This window comes from Eulemur rufifrons, chromosome 23, assembly GCF_041146395.1.
Source record: "Eulemur rufifrons isolate Redbay chromosome 23, OSU_ERuf_1, whole genome shotgun sequence".
NCBI lineage: Eukaryota > Metazoa > Chordata > Mammalia > Primates > Lemuridae > Eulemur > Eulemur rufifrons.
This window is the reverse complement of record NC_091005.1, coordinates 31,346,354-31,366,916: the sequence shown is the minus strand read 5'-3', so window position 1 is coordinate 31,366,916 and position 20,563 is coordinate 31,346,354. Positions and strand designations below refer to the sequence as shown.

The window sequence follows — 20,563 nt, the reverse complement described above, 5'->3', positions numbered from 1 at the left end:
AGATTAAAATAGATAAAAACACAATGTACCAAAGCTTGTGGGATACAGATAAAGTAGTGCTAAGAAGGAAGTTTATGCCATTAAATGCCGACATCAAAAAAGTAGAAAGATCACAAATTAACAACCTAACATCATACCTCAAGGAAGTACAAAAACAACAAACCAAACCAAAAGTTACTAGAAGAAAAGAAATAACAAATATTAGAGCAGAATTAAATGAAATGGAGACCAAACCCCCCTTTAAACCCCCAAAAACCCAAAAAGAAAAAAAACAAAGGATCAATGAAAAGTTGGTTCTTCAAAAAGAAAAATAAAATTGATAAAAACTGCTAGCTAGACTAACCAAGAAAAGAAGAAATAAGACCCAAATAAAATCAGAAATGAAAAAGGAGACATTACAATTGATAACATAGAAATACAAAAGAATGTCAGAGACTATCATAAACAACTGTACACTCATAACCTAGAAAACCTAAAGGAAATAGATAAATTCCTGGAAACATACAACCTCCCAAGACTGAACCAGGAAGAAACAGAACTCCTGAACGGACTAACTGTGAGTAGCAAGATTGATTCACTAATGAAAAAATCTCCCAATAAAAAAAAAAAAAGGTCCAGGATCTATCAAACATAAAAAAACTAATGCCAATCCTCCTGAAACTGTTCCAAAAATTCAAGGAGGGAATTCTTCCTAATGCATTCTATGAGGCCAGTATCATCCTGATACCAAACCAGACAGGGACATCACAAAAAAGGAAAACTATAGACCAATATCCCTGATGAACATAGATGCAAAAGCCCTCGACCAAATACTAGCAAACTGAATCTAACAGCATATCAACAGAAAAATACACCATGATCAGGTGGGTTTTATAATAGGGATTCAAGGATGGTTCAACATATGCAAATCAATAAATGAGATATATCACCTAAAGAATTAATATATGATCACATCAATATATGCAGAAACAGCATTTGATAAAATTCAGCATCTGTTCATGATAAAAGACCTCTACAAACCAGGCATAGAAGGAACATACTTCAAAATAATAAAGGCCATATATGACAAACCCACAGCCACTATCATGCATAAAGGGGAAAAGTTGAAAGCATTCCCCTTAAGAACTGGAATAAGACAAGGATGCACACTTCACCACTCTTAGTCAAGATAGTACTAGAAGTCCTCACCAGAGTAATTGGAAAGAGAAAGACATAAAAGGCCAAATCCAATTTGGAAAAGAGATTAATGATTATATGTTCGTATATCTAGAAAGCCCTAAAGTCTCCACCAGAAAACTCTTAGGTTTTAGAAATGAATTCAGCAAGGTTTCAGGATATAAAATCAATGTATAGAAAGCAGTAGTGTTTCCATACGTCAATAATGATCTAGCTGATAACCCAATCAAGAAGGCAATCTCATTTATAATAGCTACAAAAAAAGATTACCTGGGAATATATTTAACCAAGGAGGTGAAAGATCTCTACAAGGAAAATTACAAAACACTGATGAAAGAAATTGTAGATGATACAAATGGAAAAACAACTGATGCTCAGGGATTGGAAGAATTAATATTGTTATAATGACCATACTGCCCAAAGCAATCTACAGGTTCAATGTAATCTCTTTTAAAATACCATCATCATTTTTTACAGAATTAGATCAATTCTAATGTTCATGTGGAACCAAAAAAAGAGCCCAAATAGCCAAAGCAATCTTGACTAAAAAACAAAAACAACGACAACAAAAAACAAAGCTGGAGGCATCATATTGCCTGACCTCAAATTATACTATAAGGCTGTAATAAGCAAAACAACATGATATTGGTATAAAATGGTATAATGGTCTACACAGACTAATGGAACAGAATAGAAAACCCAGAAATAAGCTCACATACTTACAGCCAACTGATCTTTGACAAAGTTGACAAGAAGAAGGTACAGAGATTTCTTGTATACTCTCACATTTATACATTCATAGCCTTTCCCCATTATCAACATGCCCCACCAGACTGGCAAGTTTCTTACAATCTATGAACCTACACTGACACATTATTATCACCTGTAGTCCACTGTTTATATTAGGGCTCACTCCTGGCATTGTACATTATATGATTTAGGACAAATATATAATGATATATATCCACCATTGCAGTGTCACATAAAGAATGTTTACTGCCCTAAAAATCTGTGTTTACTTATTCATCTCTGTCTCACCCCAACCCTTGGCAATCACTGGTCTTCTGCCGTCTCCATAATTTTGCCTTTTTCAGAATATTATATAATTGAAATCATACAGTATGTAGTCCTTTTAGATTGGCTCATTTTACATGGTAATATGCATTTAAGTTTCCTCTATGTCTTTTCATGGCTTGATAGCTTAATTCTTTTTAGCACTGAATAATATTCCATTGTCTGGATGTACCTCAGTTTATTTATCCGTTCACCTACCGAAGGATATTTTGGTTGGTTGCAAGTTTTTGCAATTATGAATAAAACTACTATAAACATGTATGTGCAGGTTTTTTTGTGGACATAAGTTTTCAACTACTTTGGGCAAATATCAACAGTCATGACTGCTGTATCTTATGGGAAGAGTATGTTTACTTTTATAAGAAATTGCTAAACTGTCTTTCAAACGGGAAGTAGAATTTTAGTCCAGAATTTGATTTTGCATTCCTATCAGCAATGAGTGAGAGTCCTTGTTTCTCTTTTTTTTTTTTTTTTTTTGAGACAGAGTCTTGCTTTGTTGCCCGGGCTAGAGTGAGTGCCGTGGCGTCAGCCTAGCTCACAGCAACCTCAAACTCCTGGGCTTAAGCCATCCTCCTGCCTCAGCCTCCCGAGTAGCTGGGACTACAGGCATGCGCCACCATGCCCGGCTAATTTTTTCTATATATATTTTAGTTGGCCAGATAATTTCTTTCTATTTTTAGTAGAGACGGGGTCTCGCTCTTGATCAGGCTGGTCTCGAACTCCTGACCTTGAGCGATCCACCCGCCTCGGCCTCCCAGAGTGCTAGGATTACAGGCGTGAGCCACCGCGCCCGGCCGAGAGTCCTTGTTTCTCTACATCCTTGCCAGCACTGGGTGTTGTCTGTGTTCTGGATTTTGGCCATTCTAATAGGTGTGCAGCGATATCGCATTGCCATTGTGATTTGCATTTCCCTGATGACATATGACGCGAATCATGTTTTCATATGCTTATTTGACATTTGTATATCTTCTTTGGTGAGGTGTCTCTTAAGGTCTTAGCCTATTTTTCAATTGAGTTGTTTTTGTTATTGTTGAGGTTTTTTTTTTTTTTAGAGATGGGGTCTTGCTCTGTCACCTGGGTTGGAGTACAGTGGTATGATCACAGCTCACTTCAGCCTTGAACTCCTGGGCTCAAGCCATCCTCCTGCCTCAGCCTCCTGAGTATCTGGGACTACAGGTGTGTGCCACCAACCCTGCCTAATTTTTAAATTTTTGGTAGAGACAAGGTCTTGCTATGTCCCCTGGGCTGGTCTTGAACTACTGGCCTAAAATGATCCTCCTGCCTTGGCCTCTCAAAGTGCGGGGATTATAAGCATGAGCCACTGCACGCAGCCTGCTAGCCTTATTGATTCAATTTCATTAATAGATAAAAGCCGATTAAGAATGTCTTTCTCTTCTTGTGTGAGTTTTGGCATATCTTGTCTTTCAAGGAATTGGTCCATTTCATCTAGGTTATCAAACTTGGGGGCACATAAGTTTTCATAATATTCCTTTATTATCCATTTAACATTCATGTGATCTGTAGTGATATACCCTTTCATTTCTGATGTTAGTAATTTGTGTCTTCTCCCTTTTTTCCATAGGAAGTCTGGCTAGAGTTATATCAGTTTTATTAATCTTTTCAAAAAACCAGACCTTGGTTTCATTGATTTTCTCTACTGACTATTTCTTGTTTTCAGTATCATTAATTTCTGCTCTAATTACTTTGCATTACATTTGTTCTTTTTTTTTCTAGTTTCCCAAGCTGGAAGCATATATGACTGATTTTAGATCTTTCTTCTATTCTAATATATGCATAAAATTCTATAAATTTTTTCACTAAACACTATTTTCACTATATCCCAATTTTGGTAAGTTGTCTTTTCATTTACATTTAGTTCAAAATATTTTTAAATTTGTCTTGAAATTCTTTCTTTGACCCATGTGTTATTTGGGAGTATGTTGTTTAATCTCTATGTATTTTGGAATTTCCCAGTTATCTTCCTATTATTGATTTTTAGTTTAATTCCATTGTGTTCTAAGAGGAGACATTTTATGATTTCTATTCTTTTAAATTTGTTAACATGTTTTATGGCCAAGATGGTCTGTCTTGGTGAATGTTTCATGAGAGTTTGAGATGATTGTGTATGCTGTTGTTGTTGGATTAAGTAGTCTACAGTTGTCAATTGTATTGAGTTGACTGATGGTTTTGTTGACTTCACCTATGTCCTTAATGATTTTCTACACGGTAGATCTGTCCATTTCTGATAGAGTGGTGTTGAAAGTCTCTAACCATATTAGTGGACTCATCTATTTCTTCTTGCAGTTCTATCACTTTTTGCTTCATATATGATGAGTTCATCATCCGTTGTTAGGTGCACACATAGTAAGGATTATGTTTTCTTAAAGTACTGATACCTTTATTTTTTTGTAATGCCCTTCTTTACCTCTGATAGCTTTTCTTGCTTTGAAGAACGCTCTAACTGAAATGAATACAGCTACTTCCACTTTCTAGTCATTAGTATAGCATGGTGTAATGCTGTTTGGTAATATTTTACCCACAGAATTACTTCTTTCAAAATTGGAGCCAATCCTCTCAAACCCTGCCACTGCTTTGTCAACTAAGTTTATGTAATATTCTAAATCCTTTGCTGTCATTTCAACAATGTTCACAGGTTCTTCACCAGGAGTAGATTCCATCACAAGAAACCATTTACTTTGCTCCTCCGTAAGAAAAAACTACTCATCCATTCAAGTTTTATCATGAGATTGCAACATCCCAGTCACATCTTTAGGTTCCACTTCTAATTCTAATTCTCTTGCTATTTCCACCGCATCTGTAGTTACTTCCTCCACTGAAGTCTTGAACCCCTCAATGTCATCCATTAAGGCTAGAATAAACTTCTTCCAAACTCTTGTAAATCTTGATATTTTGACCCCCTCTTATGAATCAATTATAAATGGTTTTAGTGGCATCTAGAATGGTGAATCCTTTCCAGAAGGTTTTCAGTTGACTTTCCCCAGATCCATCAGAGGAATCATTATCTACAGCAGCTATATACAAAATGTATTTCTTAAATAATAATAGTTAATAAGTCAAAATTACTCCTTATCTGTGTGCTACAGAATGGATATTTGTGTTAATAGACATGAAAATCGCAATAATCTCCTTATACATCTCCATCAGAGCTCTTGGGTGACTAGCTGAATTGTTAATGAGCAGTAATATTAGGACAGTTATCTTTTTTCCTGGGCAATAGGTCTCAACAGTGGTCATAAATTGTTCAGTAAACAATCTTGTAAACAGATGTGCTGTCATCCAGGCTTTGTTATTCTGTTTCTAGAGGACAGAGATTTAGCATAAATTTTAATAGCCCTAGGATTTTTGGAATGGTAAATGAGCATTGGCTTCAACTTAAAGTCATCAGCTTCATTAGCACCTAACAAGAGCATCAGCCTGTCCTTGGAAGCTTTGAAGGCAGGCATTGACTTCTTTATAGCTATTAAAGTCCTAGAGGGCATCTTTTTCCAAAAGAAGGAGATTTTGTCTATATTGAAAATCTATTGTTTAGGGTAGTCACCTTCATCAATTATCTTAGCTTATCTTCTGCATAACTTCCTGTAGGTTCTACATCAGCATCTGCGCTCAAGTGATCCTCCTATCTCAGCCTCCAGAGTAGCTGGGACTACAGTTGCACACACCCATGCCCAGCTAATTTTTCTATTTTTTGTAGAGTTGGTATCTTGCTCTTGCTCCTGACTTCAAGTGATCCTCCCACCTCAGCCTCCCAGAGTGCAAGAGTTACAGGTGTGAGCCACCACGCCCAGCCTGGAGTTGCACTTTTAATTTCCTTCAAGGACTGTTCCTGTTTACTCACAACTTGGCTCTTTGGCACAGGAGGCCCAGCTTTCTGTATATTTTGGCTTTTGACATGCCTTCCTCACTATGTTTAATCATTTATGGCTTTTGAGGGATGTGTAACTCTCCCTTTCACTTGGACACTTAGAAGCCATTATATTGTTATTAATTGGCCTAATTTCAATATTGTTGTGTCTCAGGGAATGGGGAGGCTTGAGGACAGGGAGAGAGGGGGAATAGCCAGTGAGCAGAGCAGTCAGGACACAGGCAACAGTTGTTGAGTTCGTCATATTGTATGGGGACGGTTCCGTGGTACACCTGAGCAATCATAACAGTGACATCAGACATCACTGATCGTGGGTCACCATAACAGGTATAATAAACACATCTACAATACTGGGGAAATCACCAAAATGTGACAGGGACATGAAGACATGCTGTTGAAAAAGTGGCGCTGACAGACTTCCTTGCTGCAGCGTGGCCACACACCTCCAGTTTGTGACAAGTGTAGTCTCTGCAAAGCGTAATAAAGTGAAGTGCAATAAAACAAGGTATGCCTGTATTTTACCTGTAAATGTGGTCAATTTCTTTGATTAAAAGGACTAAATTTAATTGTAGTCTACTGGTTGAAAATGTAACTTTTTTGGTCTTAAATAAGAACGTTAGTTCCCACTAAGAAAATTTATACAGGAAAAAAGAAGAATGTTGGAAATATTAGAAAGGTCTTTTCAGGTGAATCTATTTTCTTCAGAACATATTAGGGAAATGGAAACATATTTTCATTACATCAAGAAAGAACTGCAAGAATACCAGGATTATAACTTGCACTTACTATACCAGAAAATTTTCTTTTTCTTATCCATTGATATACATAATATCATACTATTGTATAGTGTTTTTAAATTCTCTGTATTTTAATTTTTACAGCTTTATGCAATATAAGCAGTTGTCAGGAAATTTCACACCCAATACTATTAAATGAGAATATCACGCCAAGTGTTTGGCACAGTGTCTGGTACAGAGTAATTACTAATCAATGTTACCTATAATTGATAGTTAGAAGTAGCTCCCAAGTCCAAGGTCATGAAAGATAATGATCATATTTCTCAGCAACAGACATCAAGCAATGTTTTACAATTACTGGGTTAGTGGATTAAACTCTCTATTACTATCACTCAACTACTAAATACAGTAAGATTACAACCCCCCGGAAAGTCAAGGAACATACCATTAAATAAGTGCTGTTTCTGAAATCATTTTAAAGGAAAAAGATTATGAAGAACAGAAGTAATAAAACGTGAGGGAATAAAAAAGAAACAAAAGCATAACACAAGTTTGTGTTTGTTACATTGTAGTCATCACTTTACACCGTTTACATGGTTTAAAAAGAAATGAACCAAAGATTGTTGGAGATAATTTTCTCTTTTTAACACACCCTAAGGCTTTTACAAAATGACATTTAAAAAGACTGGTGTAGTTTTAAGAATGTGCAGATTTTGTAGTTAGATAGTCCTGAGTTTAAGTCTAGGTCTACTAGTTAAGAGCTGAGCAACACAGATAAATTACTTGAGCTTTCAGAGCCGCGGTTTCCTCCTTTGTAGAATGGCATTGACAAGCACCACCGTGCTCACCGTGAGATAACATGTGGGTAACATGTAGGAGGGGCTGAGTAGTGTCCACACAAGTAGGGGCTTTATAATTACAATAAACACTCATGGATCTATTAATTTACATTCAGTTTGTATGAATTATTTCTAATACTTTATATTAGATTTTAAAAATCTGCTTATAATCAGAAATGAACTATAACTATAATCTATTTTAGTTAAGCTTTCTGTTCAAGTTTCCTGTCTTAAATTTTTTTTTTTTTTTAAATGGAAGCCTTTGTATCGATCTCACGCAATCACTCATTCAACAGATACTTAGGTGTCCTGGATGGGGAAGGCACATAAAGACACAGTTAGATAGAGAACGAGTCCTTAGGGAGTCTCAAGTCTCACGAGAGAAAAGGTAGAAATGTAACATTGGCACAAGGTCCCTGCCTCATGGTAGTTGTCTTATGAGAGAGGTACGAGGTAAAGTTCTATTGACGTTGGGAGGAAAGTTCCCCAGTGTGGAAAGTGAGGCTGGTGAGAGACTGACGGGACAGGGCTAGTGTCCTCAGGTTTGAACGTGCTGAGACTGGGGATGCGGAAGTAGAGACTGAAAGGTGAGCAAGGGCATCGAGGGTGGAGGTGGAGTGAGGTGCGCTAGAAACCGAGCTGGAGGGGCGCAGGGGGCAAAGAAGGAAGCGATCAGGCTAGTAAGTAATTTAAGGTTCAGTTATGGAAGTCCTTTTTCTCAGGTAGTAGAAAGCCACTTAGGGATACAAACAGAGAGGTGCTTTAGAAAGATTAACTTCTACAACTAGATTTCTAAGACATCTTAACATTCAGGCAGCTGATCTTTGGTATTAGTAAGGACAAACTGGCAAATTGGACCGTGAGCCATGTCGGAGATCATGGAAGGATGAGAAAACACTGATCCACGATTTAGGTATTTGTAGGAAGAGAGTGTGGAGAGCTGTGGGCGTCATGCAGAGTAGGTGGAATCTCTATATGTGACTTTGTACAATATATTTGTTTTTTGTGGCCTCTACGTCTGTTGTTTTCCTGGTCCGCAGTGTCCAGATTAATTATGGAAAAAGCACATCCTCCTCTTGAGGAAAAAAAATTGGAATTTGTTTTAGGGTAGAGCTAGTCTTAAAAAGCAGATACTGCACCTATGAGTAAGCTGCTAAAAAATCTAGTTTATAATTAAGTCAGTGCATCTCTTCTTTAAATTCACTTATTTGACTGTTTCTGATACTGTATTTTTAAGATAGGGAATGGAGAAAAATTAAGTAAAGCAATACAGAATCCAGTTTTATTTTTCAAACACTATTGTACTTCAATTTTGGACTGAGTTTATAGGAAATAAGTCCTTTTATTGGCAATATTATATTTAGGCAGACATGAGAGAATCATATTGAGAATTTATTCATTTTAGTATTTGCTCAGTGTATACTGAGTGCTTTCTATGTTATAGGCACTGTATACATAATATATTTATATTTGTGAATTCCAACCTTTATTGTAGCACATAGTACCTTTCTGTGGTTTGTGTTGTACAAAATTGATGTTGGAGAAAATCACAGGTAATAAAAATAGTTAAATTCTAAAATAAGACTAAGTGAGAAGGAACATACCAATGTTATTACTGAGTAATAGATGAGGTTTAAACCAAATTCTTTTATACCAAACAGAGTTACACAGTAGGCAGGACTTGTTGAATTATTTAGAACTTGTAGATAACAAAACATTTGCTAGCGAGGACTGAAGAAAGGACAAGTTATACTCTTGTCGCTTCCTGTCCCCTAAGCTGTTAGGGGACAGTTCTTCCTTCAGCATTAGAATCTACACTGACTGCAAATACTACACGAGAAACTAGTTTGTAAATACAATTTCACGAAGTAAATGGTTTTGTTGGCATTACAATTTCTGATTTTTTTCCTTTTGATTTTCCAGAATATGACTTTTACACATTTGCATCTGCAAAGATGGGATTTCTAATTGTGTTTTTTTTGAGACAGAGTCTCACTCTGTTGCCCAGGCTAGAGTGAGTGCCATGGCGTCAGCCTAGCTCACAGCAACCTCAAACTCCTGAGCTCAAGCGATCCTCCTGTCTCAGCCTCCCAAGTAGCTGGGACTACAGGCATGCACCACCATGCCCGGCTAATTTTTTCTATATATATTTTTAGCTGTCCATATAATTTCTTTCTATTTTTAGTATAGATGGGGTCTCGTTCTTGCTCAGGCTGGTCTCGAACTCCTGAGCTCAAATGATCCGCCCGCCTCGGCCTCCCAGAGTGCTAGGATTACAGGCGTGAGCCACCGCGCCCGGCTGGATTTCTAATTGTTAAACACAGAATAAGTACGCAAATTCTTAGTTTCTTAGAAATTTTGTATTTCCTGTAATTCCTTCATTTATTTTGCCATTCAATTATATCAAGGGGATATATCGGTTATTGCTTAGGGCTACTCCATGCCTTCCCTCCCACCCCGCTGATTTCAGGGACAGCCTGTCGCCTCACTGAGCCACGCTTCCATTCCTGTTAGCTCTTTCCCTGATATGAGATTAACGTAAGATTTTTTTTGATTCCTCCTATGAGAATTAATTCTTTTGGAGGAGAAGAATGTTATAGATAATCCAGGAAGGCATAACAATTCTTTCCATTTTCCTTTGTTGTACATTATGATTTTTGACACAAAAATACACCTTATTAATTAAATATTGCTTAGGCTAAGATTTTTGGCTGAATCATGCATATGATAATTTGAAATGTGATAAATATGTATATCAGAAATGAATCAAATGCTTTGACACTGAAAGATGTAATTGATCATTACTGATTAAAACAGAGAAATCTGAATGTTAAAATTATAGACAGAAAATGTGCTTATATGTTATAACAAATCATTTTCCTCAAATATCAGTTTACCATCAACATAAATTTCATTATATTTTAATCCAGATGTTTCTTTGCCCTTTGACATGCTGTGCTCTCAGTCTGCCATACATTTTAGCTGCTTCCATATTTGAGGCATGTGTGTTTTGTAATTTAAAACAAGAAATCTTCCAGGCACACAGCTCCTAAACCTCTTGGAATTGCTAAAGTGACAAGTGTCTTTTTGTATGCTAATGAGATGACTGGTGGCTGGGGGCTCCTAGGCAGCCTCAGGATGCGGCTGGTTACCTGGAGAACCAATCATGTGCTTAGAGAGTCTTGACTTTTAGCCTCCCTCCCCGGGTCCAGGGAAGGGGAGATGGGTTGGAAGTTGAGCCCATTACCAGTGGCCAATGATTTAACCAATGGTGTCTCCACACTGTAGCTTCCATATACCGCGAAAGGGTCGGGTTTGGAGAGCTTCTGGGTCACTGAACGCGTCCTCGTGCTGGGAATGTGGGTGCCCTGAACTCCACCAGACAACCTCACCTCATGTGTCTCTTCATCCGGCTATTCTTTGTATCCTTCATAACATCCTTCACAATAAACCAGTAAACGCAAGTTAAGGGTTCCCTGAGTTCTGTGCGCCCTTCTAGGTAAAGGGTTCATCTCCAGGAGGCAGCGGTGGGAAATGCCAACTTATAGACCCTCTGTCAGAGAAACTGGACGCCTGGACTTGTGATTAGCACCTGCAGTGGGGGACAGTCTTGTGGGACCCAGCCTCAACCTGTGGGATACAACACTGACTCCAGAAAGAGAGCGTCAGAATTGAAGTAAAATACAGAAAACCTGGCTGGTGCTGAGTGGCTGACGTGGGGGAAAACCCACACATCTGGTCACAGAGATGTGTTCTGTGTTCAATGTGTAGTAGAGGAAAACACTTGGCTATTTCCTACATCACAGCATGGGATTGCTTAAAACCGCTTTTTGAATAAAGGTACACAGAAAGTAAGGGTTACTTGTGTTTTTTTCAGATATGGTAAACAGTAACCTCAAAGAAAAAAGAAAAATAATTTTGCTCTTGATTTAAATAATAGGGCCAAATGAGTAATTCAAGGGGTAGAGAAACAATTCTGGATCTCGTAATATAATAATGTTAGATAGTAATTGGTCTAATAGATAAGTAGTCTAATAATAATATCTGTTTATATGCAACAGGATAGTTAGGTCAGGCCTTCACTGAATAACATTAATGCATGTTGTTATTTCTCTGGCAGTGGTTTTCAAACTGTTTTGACCACAGCCCATTATAAAACTACATTTTATGTCATCACCCAGTATGAACACACACACACACACACACACACATACTCACTAACATGATTAAATTAAAAATGTCATGAAACTGTGAACTAAAATAAAATCTTAAGGCTCACCTCCCACCGGCTGACTGAATGGACCCCCATTTGGCCAAGGGGATATCCTAAAACTAAACCGACTGACCCGGGAGGGAGGTCAGACCTGACTCATCATGTCCCCCTCCCTCCTTGGGGACATCCTTTGTAACCCATTAACAGGCCTAAGGGTATGCAAGACACACCAGCAGGTCCTCAATTTACACAACAAATATGTCTCCTTATCTTAAAACATTCCAAGCCTTTAGACAAAGCTTCATGTTTCTAACCCATTACAAGGCAAAGAATCGCTAAACCCACCTATAACCTGTAAGCCCCAGCTTCCAGATGGCCCACCTTTTCAAGCCAAACCAATGTAAGCCTCCCATGTATTGATTTATGACTTTACCAGTAACCGCTGTCTCCCCGAAATGTATAAAACCAACTGTAACCCAGCCACAGCGAGTCCACTTGCTCAAGGCTTCTTGAGCGTGACTCCAGGTCATGGTCCTCAAATTCGGGTCAGAATAAATCTCTTTAAAATTATTTTATAGAGTTTGGCTTTTTTTCTGTTAATAAAACAATACTTATCTTTACTATCTGTGATATACTCTAATATTTTCTATTGTTCTCTTTTTTTCTATTAAATGAAAAGTGCAATAAGCCACTAAATTAATTTCATCACCCACTAATGAGTAGTGACCCCCAGTTGCTCCACAAAAAACTAGGTCTGTAGTTTTTGAAATACATAAATGTAGTTATCTTCTTCCGACAGTAGAAAATTCTCTGTGATGGGGCAGGATGGGATGGGAGGTATGGTTTAACCAAGTAGAGTTTAATATAGTTAATATTTAAACAAGGAAATTTTATCCTTTAAAATTTGGGGCAGGGTTTCATGATAGCATTCCCTAAGGCAATTAAATTAAATGCCACTTCCCTGTTTAGAATATATTTTTATGCATAAAATACAGCATACATTGGAAATATTTTTAAAAGCTTTTTTCTTACATTAAAAATAATATATGCTTAGTATAAACTAAAATGCAAAAATAAAGAAAATCCCACCACAAAGAGATAATCATGGTAACGTTTCTTTATATGTCATTTTGTTTATATATTTTTCCTACACATACACACTTAAAATCACACACATACAATTTGGATTATACATGTAGATATGTCTCCCTCTCAAATATTATAAACATCTGCTCACTTCATCAAAAGTTATTTTAAAATATTTTGTAGCCTACAGAATATAATAAAATGGCAGAATTTATTATTTCTCTATTTTTGGACATCTAGATTTTTCCAAATTTGCTAGTGCCTTTTATTTTTGTTTGTGATATTTATGCATTCATTTGATTCATGTATTCAACTGCATTTATCTTTACCTATTTTCTGCTTTGCTTTTATGTTTTTAAATTCCTCCCCAATTTCTTTTCCAATCCAGAGAACAGGTAAATATTTAATATAGTAAGAATAAATCTAATGTTCCATTATTGTTTTGGGTCGATTTAAAAAAAATCATGCTAAGTAAATATTCTTCTATTAACTTAAATAAATAGTAATGGGTAACGAATATTATTGAATAGGTATTAGCAGTAAGATATCCTTCTGGGTGCCAATGCCTAGTTTGTAGTAGAGGTTCAGTAATTTTTTATTAACAAATCATTAATTACAGAATTAAAATGTCTTTTCTACCTATATATTTTAAATAGATTTTGATTTGCTATAAAATTTATCTTTTTAAAAAATTAAATTAAAAAGGACTGAAAATAATCAATAGATATAGAAATGTACGAAGGAGGAAGTAAACCTCTTGAAATCTTGTTCTTCAAGATAAATGTTTACTTGGTATATATTCTTCCAGATTTTTTTCTATGAAGTCAGAATTATTCATTTAACTGCACAAAAATACATGCACACAGATGTTTACCGTTATATATAATGAAAAAAATAAATCATAGAGGATTGGCTAGAGTATTTATTGTATCTCTATACAAAATAGCCCCTAAAGAAATTAGCATTATGTGCATGGACAAACATGGAAAGATGTACACAATCAATCATATAGAAAAAAAAAGTCTTTTAAAAATTGATCTGCTGCTATGACAATTAAGACATTTTCCTATTAATATTTTAAACCATCAGTGCATTCTTGACATACTTAACCTACTTGATGGTGTTAAGTAAGCAGTTGTTTTGGAATACAGATAAATTTAAGTTGTTAATTTTTAGACTGGATTGTCACTGATAATTCACCGGTTTAGTGTATGTTGTCTTTGCCTCACTTAAACTAACTTCATGAAATAAAATGAGTAACTTCATCTTGTTTTCCTGTATTCTGTATGAATTCTGGAACATCTTACCTAGCACTAAAATTATCTATGTCTTGAAAGTCTAAAAGAATTAACTGATAAAAGATAAAATCAGCTGGTCCTAGAGCCTTTTTTGTACAAAGTTTAATATGTACCTAAATTAAAATATAAATAATTTGTTCAAATCATCTACATCTTATTTATTTTCAATTTTCTTGACTGACAGTGGTATATTAAAGTATTTGACTACAATAATATTTGTCAATTTCTCTTTGACTTTTTAAAATATTTTTTGTTTTATGGAATGTTTTTGTGCTGAAGCAGCAGTGTAACCGAGACTCTCAAACGTGTGCAATTAGCTAAAAAGTAAACTCATTCTGGCATATTGGGTTTATGGAAGGCCATTATGTAACATGAGAGTAGCCATATAATGAGTTCGTCTGTTTTTTTTTTTGCCAAAATAGTAGAGGAGTGACAGCAACTCTCCTTATACCTCTTCATGTTTAAGAGTCTAGATGTTTCAAAGAAGCATGTTAAATATATTAAGATTCCTTTTCTTATTTAGATACTTGAAATTATCACAGTTATATTTATTGTAATTTGGATCTAACCTCAGTCAGTTAGGCATCTCTCAAAAACAGACATCCTTTGCTCAGTCTTATTTCCTTTTGGTCTTGATTGCATTTCTCTAATATTTATTTAAATGTATAACCAGATTTTTTCTTCATAGTCATATATTAAAAAATTCTCCATATGTTCCAGCTGCTATTCCACATTTGAAAAAACTAGGATTAATTTACATTGTAGTATTAATGGGATTTCTAATTTGTACTTCTAAGATGAGTTTAATTAACTATTTGTCAATTCATTCTTTGACCAAGATAACTTAAGTGATTTCTCCCAATCTCTCTTCAACTGAAACATAAGGATAAAGAGTTGTTATTTCAACTGAAAAATAAAGATAATGAGTTGGCTCCATCACAATTGGGATATATGAAGAATTAAATGTTAATATTTTTGTCATGGGGGCCTTTTATAACCTACCAATGTAAGTCTATGAAAAGAGGAGGTATGATAAAAATGAAGACTGTATTAGGGGTGTGAAAACACAATTTTTTTTCACCATTTTACCTTGCCAATATATTGACTGAAAGCGCTTTCCTACATTATGGACATTGTGTCTGGTCTTACCTGAGCCATTTTTCAGATACCCATTTGCGTCTACAGTTGTATACATGATATAAGGTCCAGGCTGATTTACTCCAAAGGGCTACAATAAAAAAGGAATAGTTAAGGCTTAGAAGGTAAGTGAATTATTTAAAGTTTCAGGCAAATCTATTACAAATAAGGTAAACAATTCTTTGATATAATTCTTACACAGATGACAGTGACTTAGAGCACATATTCATAAATAGATAACACTTCAAAAGAAAACCTAATTAGAAAATTCTTAACGCTTTAAATGATTTGACAGTTGCATTTATATGTTAATAGTTCATTATTTTAACTGGGTATTTCTAAGATCTAATATTGTCTCTTCCTTATAAAAATGAATATTTTAGGCAAATTTTGTTTACTGCTTTTGGTTCCACCTAGAATAGAACTATAACAGTTTTATTAATGACATTTCTGTTGAAGATAGCATTGTTTTTTCCCTTCAGGAATGCATTGGACATAGTTTACATTTTTCCACTAAAATATCAAAATAAATAAAATCTATCCATAATAATTACAATAGAATGAAAAATAGTGATCATTACTTCTACCACATTTAATCCCCTGTACATTTATAGACTACATTATTTTCCAGTGAAGAAAAACCTGATAGATTGACAGAACCCAGCTGCAACAGTGAGGTTTATCTCCAGTGTATCGTTCCCTATCTCTGGACCACTCCTCAAACCTTGAATAAAATGATATATTCCTTCTCTTTAGAAATCAAGGCTAATTAAATGGGACCATCCACTGCAATGGACATCCTAAGAAGAAATGACAAAATGTCAAAGAAATATTTTAAACTCTTTTGAATACTTTTCACAAAATCGAAATTCTACTGATCTTCCCAAATAAAGTAGGAAGAGTTAATAGTGACATTTAGGTAGTCTACTGATGCTCTAAAAATGATTTTTCTTTGGGATGATAAGGAAGAAACAATGTAATTTCATCAATACCACCATTGCCTGACTAGTATTTTAAGAACTTTAGAAGTCCGTATGTTTTCAATGGCCATGAGAAAACAGGTTGAGATAAGAATGGAAGTACTCATAAGATTTTACTAATTGAATAAAAGATTCATGAAGAATATCACAAAAATACAAAAAACAAACTTGTTAAGGAAGTATTTTTATGTAGACAGGTGAATGTTATACTTTGTACCACATACTACTTTCATGAGAGAATTACCAAAGTTGTACACCTGTATTCCTATTTGCAGATGGACAAGGGAAAGTACTGTTCTTTCGATGTTCTCAGTTTAAAAGCCACACAGATAGTTGAACAGAAGTTAAGCTATGGAATTATCTTCTTTGTATAATTATTCCTTTTTTTCTTTATAGTTTTATCATATATGTTAATATGTTAAAATATATTTTGTTATTCCTGCTTTTATTTTTATGTCAATAGAATCAGACTGTATGTATTTTTCTGTTACTTGCTTTTTGCAATACAATATTTTGAGACTCATCCATGATTAGGCAGGTAGCTGTAGTTTATTTTCACTGCTGTAGAGTATTCCATTGTATGATTATGTTAATAGTATAAATATTTTTCATTCTATTATTGATTGACATTTGTTTCCATTTTTTTTTGTTATGATAAACATGGCATTCTTATATATGTCACAAGTGCAAAAGTTTATTGGGGTTATGAACTCAGAGGTAGAATTGCAAAGTCATAGGATATATGCATATTCAACCATACTAAGTAGTGCCAGTTTTTTTCCTGAAGTGGTATTACCACTTTTTACTCCTATCAGCAGCATATGAGATATGTTATTGCCTCACTTAGTGATTGTCATTGCTACTGTGGGACACATTTCTTAATATAAATTGTATTATTTTTCCTAGGTCTGTTTCTTTGGAAGAGGGTGTGCCCTTTCGTACTTTAAACTTGGCTCATTCTAGGGAGGCGTGGAGACAATACTTATGAGACCACACTTATCACTGTGTTATAACCTCAAATTTACTTTGTCACCCACAGTGTAGTTTATATACTGGAAGATAGGTATCTTGGCCTATAAGAATTATTTTTAGGCCAGGCACGCTGGCTCATGCCTGTAATCCTAGCACTCTGGGAGGTCGAGGCGGGCAGATCGTTTGAGCTCAGGAGTTCGAGACCAGCCTGAGCAAGAGTGAGACTCTGTCTCTACTAAAAAAAAATAGAAAGAAATTAGCTGGACAACTAAAAATATATAGAAAAAATTAGCCGGGCATGGTGGCGCATGCCTGTAGTCCCAGCTACTCGGGAGGCTGAGGCAGGAGGATCGCTTGAGCCCAGGAGTTTGAGGTTGCTGTGAGCTAGGCTGATGCCACGGCACTCTAGCCTGGGCAACAGAGTGAGACTCTGCCTCAAATAAAAAAAAAAAAAAAAAAAAAAAAAAAAGAATTGTTTTCAGTGAATACACCCAATTATATTCTTGAATATTTATTCTAATTGATACTTAAAATATTTCATACTACTATCAATAGTGTCTTATTTTACAAATTTATGTAGGCATTTGTTCTTTCTCCGACCTATATTCAATTTAAAAAATCAGGTTGGCATGTGTCTAATATGAGTCCTAGAGCTCACGTTCACCTATCACCATGGGCCAGTCATTCTGATATTTGCAGACAAGATCTAGAAACCCAGATTTGATTCCTCCACAGACTGGTTCTCAGAGTGTGTTACAAGGATTCCTGGGGGTCCCAAATTACCTTCAGAAGGTCACATTAAAAATTATTTTCATAATAATACTAAGATGTCATTTATCTTTTACATTTTGTTAACATTTGTACTAACAGAGCAAAAGTAGGGTGGGTAATTAATAATGGAACCAAACAGCGGCTGTTCAGATAGGTATTTAGCCAACAAATTTTCTTGAAAGTGGACAAAAGTGACAATTTGTCACTTTTAGGAAAATGACCGACAGTATTTGTTGCTAATGATAAAATTTTGAACTTGCAGGTGAAAATTGGAATTTTGGAAAAATTTGTATCTGCCACTGTGAATCTGACACCTCCCCAAAAGTTAAAAAACTGTTCTGATGCAATCAGAGGTAACATTAACAAATGTGATTTGAACATTAGGAAGATCTGCATAACTCAGTAAACCAGCATTTTCCAAAGGACCAATGCATGGTATTACAGAATCATGTATGGGTAAAGGATCCATTCAAAGTGCAAGTTGGACTAATGGATTTTAATGTATAGAGTGGTGTAGAATCACTTCTGGAATGGTATAGTAAGGACCTCAAAAAATCTCCTCTTCCATTAAAGCAAGGAGAACACTGGCAAAAAATTGTCAAAATGAACTTTTTCAGAACTTTGCAAGAATCCAAGGAGTATTCATTTAAGAAAAATGGCTGAATCACAGTAAGAATAGTGACATTTGTTGTGTTTTAATTTGCCGTATTTCCATACCACTCCCCCACCTAAGAAGTAGCCTTGAAAACCAATAGTTTTGGAATTAACTTAGCTATGAAATAAGCTGCCTAGAAGTCACTGGAGGGGGCAGAAATGTTTAGAGCTACTCAAAGCCCCATTCCCAGAGAGCTGTCCCTATTTGACCCGTCTGGCAGCTCCCTAAAAAGTTCCATTCTCAGGATTTGTCTTTTTTGACCCACTGAGAGCTTGCTCTGCGTGAACAGCCCTATCACTGGAACATTCTTGAAAACCACCATTCGTAATTGTTTACAACTGCAGCTGCGTGAGGCAGTGGTACCTGGTGGTGCTAAGGAGAGGATGTGCAAATCTTAAAAGGAAAAATGGAAATGAGATGTCTATAGGGGGCTTTGAAAAGTCCTGACAATACTTCTGAGAATCTAGAAGGCCACGAACATGTACAGGACTGTGCTCATGCTCAGAAAAGACCTGAGAAGGCCCTAATCTCACTTAAGGAACTCTCTGACCATCACAGCTGGCTACTGGGCAGGGGGGAAACGTCAGTGGTCATATTCAACAAAAAATAAAGACTTTACAGTATTAGTTCAGGAAAGTCACTGAATAAACAGCAAGAACAACAACAACAAACCCAGGGGGAGGGAGAAATCTGATTTCCAGAATCAACATATAGTTTAAAATGTCTACTTTTCAACAACAAAAAAACAGGAAAAAAGATACTTCCATACAGGAAAGTATGGGTCACACATTGGGGGAAAAAGGCAGTCAATAGAAACCGCCCTCAAGGAAGCTTAGATGTTGGATTTACTAGGCAGAGACTTTAAATCAGCCATAATGAATACGTTCAAAGAACTAATGGAAATCATGTCTAAAGAACTGGAGGCAATTCTGGGAACAATGTCTCACCAAAGGAGAGTATCAACAAAGAGATAGAAATCACAAAAAAGAATCAAACTGAAATTCTAGAGGACAGTGACTGAAATGAAAAATTAATTAGAGAGATACAATAGCAGATTTAAACTGGCAGAAGACATAATCAGCAAAATTGAAGATAATGTCAATTCAGATTATCTAATCTGAAGAACTGAAAGAAACAGGAATAATGAAAATGAACAGAGCCTCAGAGACACATGTGGAATATCACATTAAGAATATCAACAACAATAGGAGTCCCAGAAGAGAGGAGGGAAAGGGACAGAAAGAGTATGTGAAGCAATAATGGCTGGAATTGCCCAAATTTAATGAAACACATTAATTTGCACATCCAAAAAGCTCAGTGAACACCAAGTAGGATAAACTCAAAGAGATCACACCAGGAAACACCGCAGTCAAACACTACTTCTTACATCACAGTCAACCTTTTCAGAGCCAAAGAGAGAATCGTGAAAGCAGCAAAACAGCAGCTCATCACACACAAGAGTCACGACAGGGTCGACAGCTGGGCTGTTATTTTCACGTCTCTGTGTTTCAGTTTCCTCATCTTGCATTAGGGATTATAATAATATCCATATCATAGGATTGTAGTAAGGATTAAATGAGTATTTACACGTAAAACAATGAGAACAGTGCCTGGCACACAGTAAGTGCTCAATATATGTGGGCTGCTATCTTTTTTAAAATTTTTGCCAAATAAGTTGATGTATTTCACTATAATGAAGTGATGAAATCTCACGTTCAGTTAGGGGCCGGGCACAGTGGCTC

At 35.9% G+C, this 20,563-nt stretch overlaps 1 protein-coding gene across 2 annotated transcripts in view; it reads right to left on the bottom strand.

Annotated features, from left to right (window-relative positions):
• ITFG1 (integrin alpha FG-GAP repeat containing 1) overlaps positions 1-20,563 on the bottom strand; it is a 292,249-nt gene that overhangs the window by 48,282 nt on the left and 223,404 nt on the right. For both annotated transcript variants that reach the window (XM_069456742.1, XM_069456741.1), the window contains exon 14: positions 15,456-15,534. In XM_069456742.1, coding sequence (XP_069312843.1) covers positions 15,456-15,534 — 79 coding nt within the window. The remainder of the gene's footprint in view (positions 1-15,455; positions 15,535-20,563) is intronic.